This window comes from Hippoglossus hippoglossus, chromosome 19, assembly GCF_009819705.1.
Source record: "Hippoglossus hippoglossus isolate fHipHip1 chromosome 19, fHipHip1.pri, whole genome shotgun sequence".
NCBI classification, from domain to species: domain Eukaryota; kingdom Metazoa; phylum Chordata; class Actinopteri; order Pleuronectiformes; family Pleuronectidae; genus Hippoglossus; species Hippoglossus hippoglossus.
The window spans coordinates 16,434,998-16,449,775 of NC_047169.1; the positions used below are offsets into that span (position 1 = coordinate 16,434,998).

General features: G+C 43.8%; 1 protein-coding gene across 2 annotated transcripts in view; it reads left to right on the forward strand.

Annotated features, from left to right (window-relative positions):
- Positions 1-14,778, forward strand: part of snx29 (sorting nexin 29) — a 140,619-nt gene that overhangs the window by 9,873 nt on the left and 115,968 nt on the right. For both annotated transcript variants that reach the window (XM_034571144.1, XM_034571143.1), the window contains exons 8-13: positions 333-741; positions 1,869-1,981; positions 2,270-2,366; positions 2,516-2,598; positions 8,620-8,683; positions 9,358-9,486. In XM_034571144.1, coding sequence (XP_034427035.1) covers positions 333-741; positions 1,869-1,981; positions 2,270-2,366; positions 2,516-2,598; positions 8,620-8,683; positions 9,358-9,486 — 895 coding nt within the window. The remainder of the gene's footprint in view (positions 1-332; positions 742-1,868; positions 1,982-2,269; positions 2,367-2,515; positions 2,599-8,619; positions 8,684-9,357; positions 9,487-14,778) is intronic.

Consider the following 14,778-nt stretch of genomic DNA (forward strand, 5'->3'; position numbering starts at 1 on the left):
CCTTCCAGTGGATTGAATGCAAATTAAATTCTAAATTGGTGCACCACCTCTTTTCCCATTGAGATTATTCCGCTGTGGAAGACTCGCTAATGCACAGCGAGGCGCTGAAGAGGAAGGAGGGTTGAACCACAGACAGTTAGTGAGAAAAAGCTTTTTAAGTCGAGTAAGTGAAATAAAGTTAAGATGCTGATGTCATCGTTACTGAACTTTGTATGAACGTTTGGACGGAGCCGGTCTAGACAGAAAAGTGTTGAATCCATTTAAGTTTTTTCTTAATTGAGGCTTGAGATTAAAGGTTTTGTTCACTTTATTTTCATCTGTATCCTGCCCAGATTCAGGGCTGAGGAAGGAGCGCCGCAGGAAAAAGAAGATCACCAACATCATTTCTTTTGATGATGATCTGGATGGAGGGGCGGAGGACGAGGAGGAGGGGGAGGAGGACTCCCAGAAAACGGGCACGATAAGGAAGAGTCACACCGCTCTGGCTCAGAGCAGCTTGGAGGAAGGGATAGACCCACTGGAGCCGGCCTTCTCCCAGTCGCCGGCACAGAACGGCCTGGAGGAGCCGGGCATAGTCAACTGGGTCGGGTCCCCGCATCCCTCTCGCACGCCTCCCGCAACTACGCCCCCTCTGCCCGACAGCAAGAGCATCGACAACGAGGAGGAGGAGGAGGAGGAAGAAGAGGAGATGTACAAACCCAGAGCACAACCTCAGGAGGAGGAGAGGATCAGCTCTGATCAGTGAGTCAGCAAACGTCAAGTTATAAAAAGTGTAAAAATAAATAGTTAGTAGAAATCGACGTGGGCTCTCGGCAGAAAGCCTGTAATTCACAAGTGCTCTTTTTATCTTGTTTGATTTGCTAATTAAAGGCTCCTACAGTTGATTAATAACATATTAGAGCCTGTTTCTCTGAGCAAATTAAAGGTGTCTGTTCATTAGATTCCAACATTATAAAAAAGTAGTGTGTGACACGTGACAGATTTTAGGTCAATTTGCCAAGACACACTACAAGTTACATTATTTTATAGATCTATAAAAATATTTTTTACTCTCATATGACAACATTTACTCATAACACAAGACAGTTAATAACCAGATTGTGATGTTTGTTTCCACTGAAAGAGTAAAGTGTCTGTGAAGTTGAAGCGTGTGTCTGCGTTCCAAAAACAACAGGAACATTTGTTTGATGGTATTAACTTCTTCTCTGAGTCATAACTCAGTTAAATCCTAGCGCACCGAAATTATTCACGTGTGTTTAGATTCACTGCGGCTTACACTGTTTGTCAATTTCAATAAACTTCTATAAATCTGCTTATATTAAATAAATAAATAACTAGAATGGCTCTCAGGAAAGCGCATGTCTCTGCCAAGGCCCAGCAGTCTGCATAAAAATGATTCACACACTCATAGATATCAGTTCCTTAAATATGCCTTATTTTTTTCATCAAGATCCATAAATTATTTCCCTTTTCTATTCCCTTGAAAAACGCCTTATCTCGCAATGTTAGGGAAAGTGGAAACAAATCCTTCTTGCTCTCTCGGAGATAATAAATGGAGCATGATAATAATCTTGTTTTTAAGTTTTATTCAATATCAATGTAAACCAGTGAAAGTTGAAAGTGATTCAGCATAGGTTTAATGGAAGTAGATATTAAAAAAAACAAGTCGCAGCCCACAGCCCAACTCATTGAGTCCATTGTAACATTATACTTCCTGTTTACATCTCCCTAAGTGTCGGACTACATAATCCTAGAAAATAGATAATATGGTTGTATAATAAACATGTTGTGCAGTTAAGGCTTGACTCCAAAATGTTCAAAGCTGACTACAACCAAACTGACCCCGGTTTAAACTTCTTCTTGTGTAGGGTGGTGGTCGGGAGTCTGTCCAGTGTGTCCACGTGGAGCCCTCTACAGGTGATGACAAACCACAGCAGCGCCGACATCCTCATCCCTCTGAACCCTGCGGACCGTCAGCCAGGTAAGATACTGCCCCCCCCCCCCAGAACAACAGCCACAGAGCTTATAGAGAGGCCCACACCGACAAAAAAATATAAAGCAGATAAAAAAAAAAAACACCTATCATCTTCTGTGCCTTTAACCTACACTGCTGCACTGATCCTTATTATCCTCTCTTTTTTTACCATTTAAGATTCTGTTATATTTGTTTGTTTTAAATCTGCATTGAGGATCAGTTGCCTATCGTTTTAAATTGAGGGGCTTTCTCTCGCACTCTGTGATTTCACTTTCACTTCCATTCTGTTTTCAGTGAGCTCTGTGGAAGACACGGCCGCATTTCCTGCTCAGTGTGACTCAACAGGGCCGGTGATAAACTGTGAGAGCAGCAGGTCCGAGCTAACGTTCAAGTAAGGCAATGATTGGGAGTTATTTGTGCTGCAGGGTAAAATCCTTTCCCAGGACTAAATTCAAAAGTGTGTTTTTGTGCACAAGAATCAATTGCAACACAATTCAAAGAGATTCAAAAGTACCCGATTTCTGTTTTCGTGTGTTGCAGCATGGAGTCAAGTCCACCGGCGCCGTCTGCTCCCATCTCCAGCGTCCTGCAAACACCTGGTCTGCCAGAGTCCATGACAGTGGGTGAGTGTTTGTCCTCTTCCCATCCGTCGGTCTCGTACTACTCCTCTCTCTCTCTCTCTCTCTCTCTTCTTTTTCGGGTTGTTCTCAAAACCTGTTCTGTGGAATGAATCATCATGGATTATTGCACATATGAGACAAGTGAACGTCTTTCCGCATGACTTCACTAACAGCTTAAGCCAAATTCACACTACATGACTTGCTGTCCTCTGATCGGGAGTCTTTGGGTTGTTGTGAGGACATACTGCACGTCTGACTGGGAGCCGGGGGGGTCACACACTAAACAACCTTTCACCAGGATAAACACCCGACTAGCCTGGTCTCCAAACTACGGTTGATCAGAAAAAACACACACAGAAAAGGCAGGAGGTGTCTGATTGATCCTCCTGCTCACCCAATGACACATCAGGCTGGAGGAAGTGAAACGCTTCAGTGGACATTACAGTTGTGAAGAATCGAGAGCAGCTCCAACTGAGAACAGAGCCCGACCCCAACTCAACAGGCATTCTCTGCTTTTGTTGTTGTCCCTCACATGCATGGTTATTGCTCGATTTCCCTCAATTGCAGAAATGTGCAGTGCAAAAAAAATCAAGGGGCACCTCACCACTACATGTGCCTTCACCCCCTCCTGCGCTCTGATTGGTTGTTGTCGCTGACCTGTCTAGATATAGCCTGTTGGAAATCTAGTTAGATTCTGTGACACCTCGAGTCGCATCTTTGAAGAGTTCCCACTTAGCAATCGCCGACTGCTGATCGGATGTAATTTACATAAAATTAAACATACACATGATTCACATTAGTTGTGACAGTAAAAAAAAATCACAAAAGCTCAATCAACACTTCCTGCTCAGGTGTTATCAGATGACAAAGGACGTTCATGAGAAGTTTGTGTTGGTAATGAATCATTGGAAAGTTCCCGAACATGTTTTTGTCAGTAAATTTCACCCCAGCTGTCGCTGCGGCAAATTAAATAAAACCTGCTGATGAGTGTTTTCAAAACCTGTTGTTTTTCAGTGCAGTTAAACGTGATCTAATTACAAAGAGTGAAGCCCCGTGCCTGTGCCTGTACTGCAATTCTTCCTTCATGGCAAACAATCCACCAGATGGCACTGTTGCTCCTGTGTATGCACATGTCGCTGTGCTTAATTACACACTCATCTGCTGCTCTCAGAGGATTTTGCTTGTGAGAAACTTAAGATTGTGTGAATTCCTGCAGATCAGCTGTGAGATGTCAAAAAAAAGAGAAAAGAAATTGAGATTTAAATAAATATGCATCATGAGCATTTCATGTGTGGGGCTCTGGAGCTAATCAGAGTTTAGACTCATAGCTGCTCACACTGATGCTGCTCAATTGTGTGTGTGTGTGTGTGTGTGTGTGTGTGTGTGTGTGTGTGTGAGTGTGAGAGAGTGAGAAAGACACACAGCGCCAGGGCAGGAAAGGTTAGTGCAGCTGCCTGTAAGTACTGGGATTGAGCTGTCGTCCAATCTATTAGCTCTCGGTACGAGGTGGTCATGGGGCCACGGAAAGAGCGAGTGATCTACAAATCACTTGTGCAGAGGCGGCTCCATGAGGACTTAGTAAGATATTTAACAGTTTATAGTCCAGCGGTCCTTCACTTACAAACAGCTATGTCATAAAAGTTTGGGTCCTTATTGAACGCACCCACTAAACATTCAGAGTCCGTCTAACGTAGATCTGACTATATCTTAAGGCAGATTTATCCATAGGCAAGTCAAGTTTATTCATATAGCACACTTATAAAATAACAGCAGTCGACCAAAGTGCTGCACAATAAAAGAAGACACAAAAGTTGTGTCTCAATTCAGGGGCTGCATCCTTCAGAGGCTGCATTTTAAGATTGAGTCACAGCGGCGGGACTAGGCTTTCCCATTTCAAAGGCTGTTAAACTAAGCAAGGGGCGTTAGAAGTTTCTAGGCGTGTGCAACTTCAGCTCTGTTGCCAAGATACAGCAGTGAGGGTGGGATCAGCTGGTGACACCGGTGGCTGAAATCCTCTGTAGACCAGAGCGTCTCATTTCAGGACGGCCTTCGTGGTCCACGCTGCAGGCAAAAGGAGGCGGTTCCCTTTTCCTTGTAAAAGTTATGATGGGGTTTTCTGTAAAAGACAAATCCAGCCTGAAACCCTGTAACATGTGGTTTTCGTGTCAGCCATTTTAAAATCAGAGGGCAACAAGCTCTTTTCTCCAGAATCGCTGATGTCCAGCGATCACATTGGGAGAAATCCATCCTGACGGAGGCATGGAGGCCAATTTCTATGCCCACCGTCGGCCCAATAAACCAGAATGCGACGCAGCCAAAACAGATTTTGGCAATTTAAGAGATGAGACCGTGACTATTTCTTGGCCGGAGAAATCTCGCTCTCTCGCTCTCGATATCCACAGTCCCATTGCTTCTGCTCTCTCCCCGCCCACTCACATAACCCCGAAGCACCAATAACAGCCCGTCTCTCGAGGTGCTGCGCAAAGTTGTTCATGGGAAACGTAGCAAACCACAAGAAGAGGAAGAAGATAAGGCAAGTTGGCGGAAAGTGGCTTGAAGAAAAATTCTTTGAAAGCATGTGATGTCACAAATTGATGATACACTGCTTTTCTATGAATTTCTCAGTTCCTGCTTGAGGCTTAAAGATATAATATGCAACAATTTTCATTAAAATGTCTAAAAACAACTTGACCTATGTTATATATTTTGTTGACTTGTGTACTTACTCTATCCCAAATGTTTCCAACAATGATCAAACCCAGAGAAAGCCACAATTTTATTTGAGGTAATGAGATGTTTCTTTTAATTGCATAATATCCTCTTAACCTGTGGCTTTGTCCCGAGGTCACAGTCATGAAGTGAACTTTCCAAAATCTCACAACTCATTATTAACACATGAGATGAGATTTGATTTATTTTGTTATTTAAAACAATGTTTAATACTGTATTGTAAGTCCAATGTGTGCTTGGTAATACAAACATGTTTATGTGTATTTTATATAACTTGATATATTCATTTTTTATATTTATAAAAATACAATTACATAGGTATATATTGATCCAACACTAACCTTCTCTTCAGTCATCTCTCCTCTCCAGTCATCTCTCCTCTCCTCCTCTTTTCTCCTCTCCAGTCATCTCTCCTCTCCTCCTCTTTTCTCCTCTCCTCTCTCTTCTCCCCTCCTTCATGCATGGACAACTCCACAACCAACAAACTTAAACAGCGATAGCTAAATGGGTGGCTACAGCTTGCAGGCCGATTAACAATGTCAAAATGCCCACTTGTGGCTTCTTGTTGGGCTTGAGTTTGCCATGTTATGCTTTCAGCATCTTTTTTGAACATACATAAACATACATTTTGTAAAAAGCAAGCATTTCTATCCACTCCCATGTTGATAAGAGTATTAAAAACTTGAAAAATACCCCTTTAGGTACATTGAGAACAGATAACAATCATGCGATTAATCTTGATTAAATATTTTAATCACTTGACAGCCCTAATACAAATACACGTAGGCCAAGTCTGTATATTTGGATTAGACTGGTATGATGTCCTCATTTGGTTACAATCATCAACATTGGTTCCTTGTCTCACTCACCTCCGTGTCACCTGCTCTCCCTGCAGCAACCAAGTTATCTCCCTCTCTCTCTCTCTCTCTCTCTCTCTCTTTACTCTGAACGCACCACATGAAACACATGGTGGTGTTTTGGCCATTATGTTCTGGAATGAATCATTTAAGATTTCTGGTCTGAAAAGCAATGATTATTAAAAATACATCAAGAAGCATTGACACATCTCGTGCACTAGTAATCCGCTTACTGGTTCTCATTTCCACACTGTCCTCAACTCACTTGTCTGGTTTTTAGAGGCCAAAAATGTATCATTACAGCGTGTGAATGTTTAGTTCTCAGAATATTAAATATAGCTGATGACAGGGTTTGCCCTTTTCGTGAGTGAGGCTTTGTGAAACATGCACAGATAAATGTCACGGGATAAGTTGTGTGGCAGAAACCTGATTGTAAAAATGGTCTTGATCATAAAAACTTGTACGCCGCCTTTAATACAACGAAATGCAGCTCAAAGTGCTTCACACCAGAAGGATTTAAACAAGAGCAAACAAATACAACAAGCATAGATCGAAATACATTAAAATCAAATCGTCTGACACATGGTATGTTCAATATTGATTAAAAACTTGAATAAACAGGCAACCAGCACTCTGTAGTCGCGGCATTGATCACATCAACAACACATTCACAAAAACAACAACATAACTGATTCTTCAGGTCGGGGTTGTGCGTACTGATTCGAGCTTCACTGGACTTTGAATAAACAGGTGACCAGCTCTTTGTGCAGCAGCGGTGGTGCAGCTTCAGTGTTCTGCACACAGTCTTTAGTTAACTGCAGGTCACTTTTACAGTTTCAGACAGAGAACTGCTACCAGCATCACCACTGACCAAACAAACAGCCCCTTCCAAACCAGCACTGCACTAGTGGATTAAGCACGTGATAAAGTAGGTTAGCTAAGAAGAAGAAAAAGTGAGCAGCGTAAGGTCTCCCTCTGTGATTTTCATCCGGATCTGATTGCACGCGAGGGCAATGATCCATTGAAAACTTCTATTATTGGAATTAAGCAACAACTTGTAGGTTTTCGGTGGTCAAACACACACATGCACACACAGTAACCTGCATTTATAAACGCACACGTGTGTTGTAATTAGACCACGTCCCCTTGTGAGGACAGAGGGGGCGTCTGGCTCGACCGAAGTCCCTAATGGCTCGTCCGCGGCACCCACTGTGAACGCGTGGTCGGAGTAAAGGTCACATTTATTTCTGGCCTGCTGATGTGGAGAATGGAATGGTGATAATAGACTTTCTCCCGTGTTGCGCTCTTCATCACACTCCTCCTCCTCCTCCTCTCGGTTCTCCTCCCTCCCCCCCAACCAGGCATTTAGCTCGAGGCTGGAGGAGACCTACTTGTGTCTGTGGCTACATTGACACCCTACATTAGTGATGAGAAGAGAGTTGTGGTCTCTCCGTGCGAGTGTGTAAATGGTGGAATGCAAAGTGAAGGATTAACTCCTTTTGCTCATGGTTGTTATTTTTGGAAATTAGTCGTAACCGCCTTGTTAGGAGCTCGGAAAGCTTTCCTGTGCACCCCCAAGCATAATGAAGCAGATGAGTCACTGTAGCCCGGCTCTACTCTGTCCTTAACACCAGAGAGGAGATAAACATCAGCCAGCTGCTGACTGCTGCTCGACTGTGTTTGATACAGTTGAACTGACTGATGCTTCTCAGGCTGATATAGATATTGGGAATTTCCACTGAAGTGGCTGGTATCTGCTATTTTATAGAATTCATAGCAGACTAGAACGGAACTCAGTCGAGCACACACCTCCGCTAAGGCCCGCCCATAACATAACATTTCATTATATGTAATATGGCAGACGCTTTTATCCAAATCGACTTACAATTAGTGCAACACTTATTTAGGGGTTTAGTATCTTGCACAAGGACACTTCGGCATGCAGATGGGGAAGACAGAGGATTGAACCGCCAACCTTCTGGTTGGAGGACGACCACTCTACCCCTCAGCCACAGCCGCCCAACGTTCCCCGTCAAGCTGGACCAAATTTTGTACACTTATAGATATCAGTTCCCTAAATATTTTCTTCCCTGACCCATACAACATCCTTCCCCCAAGTTTTGTGGAAATCCATCAAGGAGGTTTTGCATTATCTTGCTAAAAATAAACTCAGATTAAAACATAACCTCCTTGCCGGAGGTAACTATACACACTGTCTGTCTATGTGTATTAAATTCAAAAACCAAAATGTTTAAAAGAGTTGATTCTTCTAGTGGAAAAACTGTACTTTAGGGATGGAACTCAAGTACAGCAATAATCCAGGAAGAGCGAAAGTGGGATTGGTTTCGGAACTTTCCAAACTAAAGGTCATGCTTATTTCTGTTTGTGTTTTATGTGTTTGAGTTAGTGCTGAAGTTTCACTCTCTATTCTCTGCAGTGGAGCTGCGTCAGGCCATTGTAGCCATGATGAACAGGAAGGACGAGCTGGAGGAGCAAAACACGTACGTTGGGATATGTCCTCGCTTATCTGCTGCTTGCAAGCCCTTAAACACACACACACACACACACACACACACACACACACACACACACACACACACACACACACACACACACACTCAGCTTGGAAGAAGTTATCGGGTGATCTTTCAATATAAATTGTGTCAGCTTGTTTTCTCCTCATCCTCAGACGAGAGGCGGTTTTTGTGCTGACTTGAGGCAGAAAACAGTTCAGTGGTGTGTTTTTTGTTTTTCGTAAATAAGCAGACTGTGATTCAAACCCATGCAACAGCTGCTAAAATGGATCACTGAGGAGAAGACAGAACGTGGTCCAATAAAATTCTGTTGAAATGAACAGAAAACTCAGAGTTATGCTTTTACATCTTTGTGATTCACCGTAATCACTGCCAAGCCGTGTTTTGATTTATTTGATAAATTGTAGTTGTGGCATTAAATTAACAGTGACACAGATGAGTGTTTCTTTTACAGATCTGAATGCGACTAGTCAGTGATGGAAGCTTAATAATGTTTATCTAATCTATTGCTTATGTTAAAAACTTGACCAGAGTGTCAGCGTCTAGTGTGTCTACATGTAGAGACACGTCCACCTGGAAAGCTGTATCATTTTGCATGCAGTCGTGTTACACGCGTGTGATCTGCGTCATGTGTGCGACAGGTCTCTTCGCTGTCTGCTGGACGGGGAGATGGAGCACTCAGCCGGCCTGAGGCAGGAAACGGACATGCTGAAGAGGAAGCTGGCAGAGCTGGAGGAGAGGCACACAGCCAAGGTCCAGGCACTGGCCAGGTAAGCAGCAGCAGCAGCAGCAGCAGCAGGGATGTATGTTAACACAGTCATTTCTGTTTGCACTGTGGGAGATTAGCTTGTATTGACTGCTGCACCAGCTAGGACTTTTTAAACACCCCTCCTGTCAGTCAGTTCAGGCCTGTAACAAAGCAGAGCTTCACATCGACACTAATTTAGCCAGTGTTTGCCCATTTTCACTATTTTCTGACATTATATATACAAAATGGTTAAATGTGAGAGTTGTCAGCAGGTAAATTAAAAGAGACATATTAAGCCTTTTCAGTTTTTCTTTCTTCTCGTTTGCTACATAGGTTTTTTTTTGTGCATGTAATAGATCTCCAAAGTTAAAAAGTTCCCTTTACCGGAAACCTTTCGACGAGGCGTTTCAGGACGACATCACAATGGCCCACATTTGCGTAATGCACACAGAGCGGCTTGTCTGGCACAATGCGAGGCTCCTGTTCAATCACACAATGTTTTGTGCCGTTTTGCTACAGCTGATCGACATGTTTGCTCAAAACGGCTCAAAAGGCTTCGAGGTGCAAGTGTGTCTGAGCTGTTGCCCTATCCACAGGGATGTGTATAAAAACCCTGCTGTATAAAAGAGGCAGAGCACACAATGGATTTTAAAATGCAGCTGCTGCTAGACATGTTTGCCGTATTTTACAATTAAGTTGTGTTATGCAATAAGCTAATAGTTATTTAACTTATTTCACGGGCAAAGGCCGCGACTTTAACCTCAGGTGTATTTTGAAATATTAAAACGTGTATTTGAACCCATGTCATCTACCTCTGCGATTTAATCCACAAATTTTAACATTATATGAGCCCTTTAATATTGGAAAAGCAAAACAAAGCTTCTACAATCCGTAGGTCTCCTTGTGAAGTGTGTTAAGTATTTCTGTACAGCATGTCCTTAACTTTCTCTTGTCACTAAGCTCAACTGAGAATTTGCAAAATGGACAGGAAGTCTACAAGCAGTAAATTGAAATGTCTCCATGAAACTCGCGTCTCCTTTGAGGAAACAATATCCATCAGGAACCTCTCGTGACGAGGTAGAGGACGACACCTAATGTCCAGTGAACACATCTTCCAGGTTTCGTCTGGACGTCGTTTCCACCATACTGAGCTGAGAAGTGTCAGGGTGGTGCTAGTGGGAGGAATTATTCCAAAGCAAGAACATTTGACAGTGTAATGGTTGGGTCGTTGGTACTGACCATTAACCTGTCAATCCTCCACAGAAATATGATGCTGTCGGAGAGTCCGCATTTCACATAATGCAGATTTTATTACGTGGCCTTCCAACCCTTCGAAATCAACCTCAGACATTTTGACCTGGAAACAAACTGGTGTTGCCACTAACATTAGCACATTTTTTTTTTAGAAGTATTCAGTACACCTGTATTGGACAAAGATAAAGTGTAACTACACCTCACCTCTAATTAAAATAAGGGCTTTAGAATAAAGTGCTGGGAGGTGGAGTTGAGACACGCCTATCTAAACCCCCCCCACATCTCTCTCTCTCTACACACACACACACACACACACACACACACACACACACACACACACACACACACACACACACACACACACACACACACACACTAGGGGCCACCCACCTTCAATTAGAAGATGCAATAAGCCATGTTCAACACATAAATGTCGATTTTTGATACATTCGGTAATAATTGTGATATTAAAAACAGCATTAATGTATTTCTTCAAAGATCAGTCATCATTAAGTGTAGAGCCCAAATAACACATTTAGATGTGTAGTGTATCTTCAAAATGTCTGTGCTCAAAGAAGACAAAACAGTTTGTGAACTTTTGTTTCCCTCCTTGTTATTTGTTGTGTGCGCATCAATAAATTTAAACGGAGAACTTTTAAGTCGGCACAGCATCAGTAAACATTGTGTAGAAGCCGTAATAACCCAGAGGACCTTCACGTCTGTGATTAAAGCTGCTTTGGTTGCTGCTGACTGTGCTGGGCTGTGCCTCGTACTGTATCTCCAGCAGCTGCATCACTTTTTTACACATAATCACAGCAATTAGCGCTGCACCCCACACAGGAAGAAGGACGTGTATTTGGGCAAGTATCGATGTTAAGGTCGCCACGTCCAGTTCAGTCGCTCATGATTAAAAACATTCGCGGATGAACGACAAAAACGACAATTTCCCTGCATTACCTTTCCATCCCCTAGATATCGATATATAAACACTTTTGTCCCACTAAGCGATCACCTGCGGTTTCCCTGAAAGTGACTTGCGTCACCTCAGCTTCTACAATTGATTGCCTGTATGCCAGAAGCCTTCAGTTGAGCCGTGAGCCCTTTAAATAGAGGATTAGTCATCCTCCAGCAGTCCCAGCGAGTCTGTGCTCCGATCGTAGCCTCCGACGGTCCAGTCAAGCCACCAGCCAGGATTGATTGACACACTCGAAGTTAAGTGTGTAGGGACGGCTGCAGCTGATGGGCTTGTAGTCTGGAGAGGACAGTGCAGGAGCTGATGATTTTCTTGTTCAGCACTTATCCGGCGTGTGCCAGGAACAAGTGATGGCCTCACATTCACCTCCGTCCTCCCCGACATACAGTGCGCTCCTTCCGCACGACCGTACGCGCACACACAGACACACAAAGCCGATTCTATAGACCGCCGCTAAATCTCAAGTGCTGCTTTTCCCTCTCAGCCAAATCTGTCCTCGATCAATAGCTGCTATAAATACCACCGAAGGAGCAGCTAGCCACTGAATGAGGGCTGGAAGCTGTCAGAATCATTCAGTGAAAGCGGCCACTGGCAACGGTTGCTATGTATCCCACAATTCCTTTTGTGATTCGCTCGCACTAAAGGGCGAGTCGGGCGCCAGAAAGCCTGACATCAAATCTGACACCGAGGAGTACCGTCTTAACACTTGGAGGGACCGTCGGCTTCCTCGTTGACCAGCGACTAACTCGAGTGCTTCCCTGCTGTCGAGTTAATTGAGATGCGGATTGACACAGATTGTATAACGTGCACTCACCTTGACAGAGAGGACTTCGCTGCGGGCACGGAGGTTCAGGCTAAATGTTTATCTTCAGCATCAGATGGTTTTATTGAGGCTTCTCTGAATAATACTGATTTTATAGTAGAGCGTTGCCCCAAACCAAATTAAATGGCATATATGTGTGTATTATGTGCGTATGTTTATGTGAGTGTGTGTGTGTGTGTGTCTTGAGCCCGTCTGTATATGGGGGTGGCTGAGGATGAGCGAGTGGCCATAGATAGATTTCGGCTGACGTAGATTCCGGCAGAGGGGAGTGGGCAAAAACCAGCCTCTGCTCACTCACTGAGTTTCCCACCCACACAAAACTCAGATGTACAGCAGGACCCTCACTCACTCATCCGTCCAGATATATCCTGAAAATGTGAAACCCTTACTCACACACTGACGCACAGCATCCTCATGTATTCTGGTACTGAGTGTATTTACAGTAGGTAGGTACGTTTAGCTAAAAGCAACGCAGGGTACTGTAACAGTCCTGCAATTAGAGAAGCACTCGGAAGAGAGCATAACTTCCGCCGAGGCCCAACAGTCCAACAGAAAAAAATCAAACGATGCCCAATCTCACAATGTTTAAAGAAGGGGGGGGGGGGGGGGGGGGGATATCCTGGATCCACGCTTTCATCTGGACCCGTAGCTAAATGTAACACAACATATTAATTGCGCAGTGTTTTTGTACAGTACATCGACACCGGCGCAGATCCTTATCAACAAAAAGCTCTCGAAGTTGACATATTTGTCAGCATCTTCTATATGTGTGGCACCTCTTTTTCATCCAGAGTGATTTTGTTGTTTGTTTTGTCCTGAGTCAGTTTGTTGTGTGTTTGAAACGCCAACAACACGCCCACTCGGTCACAGTGAATTTTCCTTTATCTGTTTGCAAACTTAATTCCCTACTTCACAGCCACTTCACCCATAGCTGTCAACATCAGTCTGAATATTGTTGTTTACACAATAACTTGTTTTTTCCATATGATTACACCACATAACAGAGCGTCTCTCGGGATCCGCTGGACTCCTGCTTAATGAAGGTGTTGTACTTTCTTGAAGCGCAGCTCCTGAAGCATGTTTCACGTGGGCACAGGGGCAGCGTGAGCGTGAGGAGAAGAGCTGAAGCTGCAGTGTGGGAAATCTGTCCAGGCAAAATCATTTCTTAGTGCGAGTGCACAGTTTGAGTACAAGCAGAGCAAATCTGAGCACAAGCAGTGGCTATTTGAGTGCGTGCACAGGGTTTTGAGTGAGAGCATTACAAAATCTGAATGTGAAATCCATAAGTCCTGCTCTCTCTCTGTCTTACTAGTTGCTATTTCACTGACTGAAAGTTAGTGGCGATAGCACGAGCACAAAGTTATGTAAGAAGGAGATTGTTTTCTAGAAAATATGGAAGGAAACATGACATAATTTTAAATATTTAAAACATAGATTTGCTGAGGTTTGATGAAAAACAAAATTCATTCACACACCTTTGAGATTTGCAGAGGAAATAACATCACTTTGTTTTCAAGAAAAATTTGTCAGAAATATATCTGGCATGATATCTTATCTTAGTGTCTCATCACACTGCCCTTTTTATTTAGTGGCTGGTTACGGCTAATGACAACAGACAGAGTCATTAAAACACTGTGGCTTCGGTTATAGATGTCCAAATCCAAAGTGGCCTCGCTCTGAACGTCTAACCCTCAAACTCACTCCCTCAAGGATACACACACACACACACACACACACACACACACACACACACACACACACACACACACACACACACACACACTCTGAACTCTCTCTCTCTCTACAACCACTTCTTGTCCCCCCTTTTCTGACGTCAGTTGGCAGAGCAGAAAGCAGGCCTCTCGCAGCAGGAAGACGGGAAGGCAGCCAGTCAAGTGGGCTCGGGCCAGGAAGTGATACCTCGTCACAGGGGAGGGGGAGGTTGGACAGGCGGACACACACACACACACACAAAAGAAATGGGAGCAGATGCCTTTTTCTTAGCTGGCAGAGCGGCCGTCTCTCCTCAAGGCAGTGTGGTGCAGCTGATCTAAGAAGTGGCAGAGAGAGCGGCTCTGAAGTTTGCCTAGTTTACTTGTTAGGAGAGTTCAAGCTCGCTCGTTTCCTTTCTATGGGAAGTCATTTATGTCACTCTACCCAGGGGGGGCCCTTTTCCCTTCAATGTGGAAGTTTTAACAACCCGGCCCTGCACCCTAGCCTAGCCTTGTTTTGTTGTGAGTTTATACAGCTTTGACTGTGGGCCT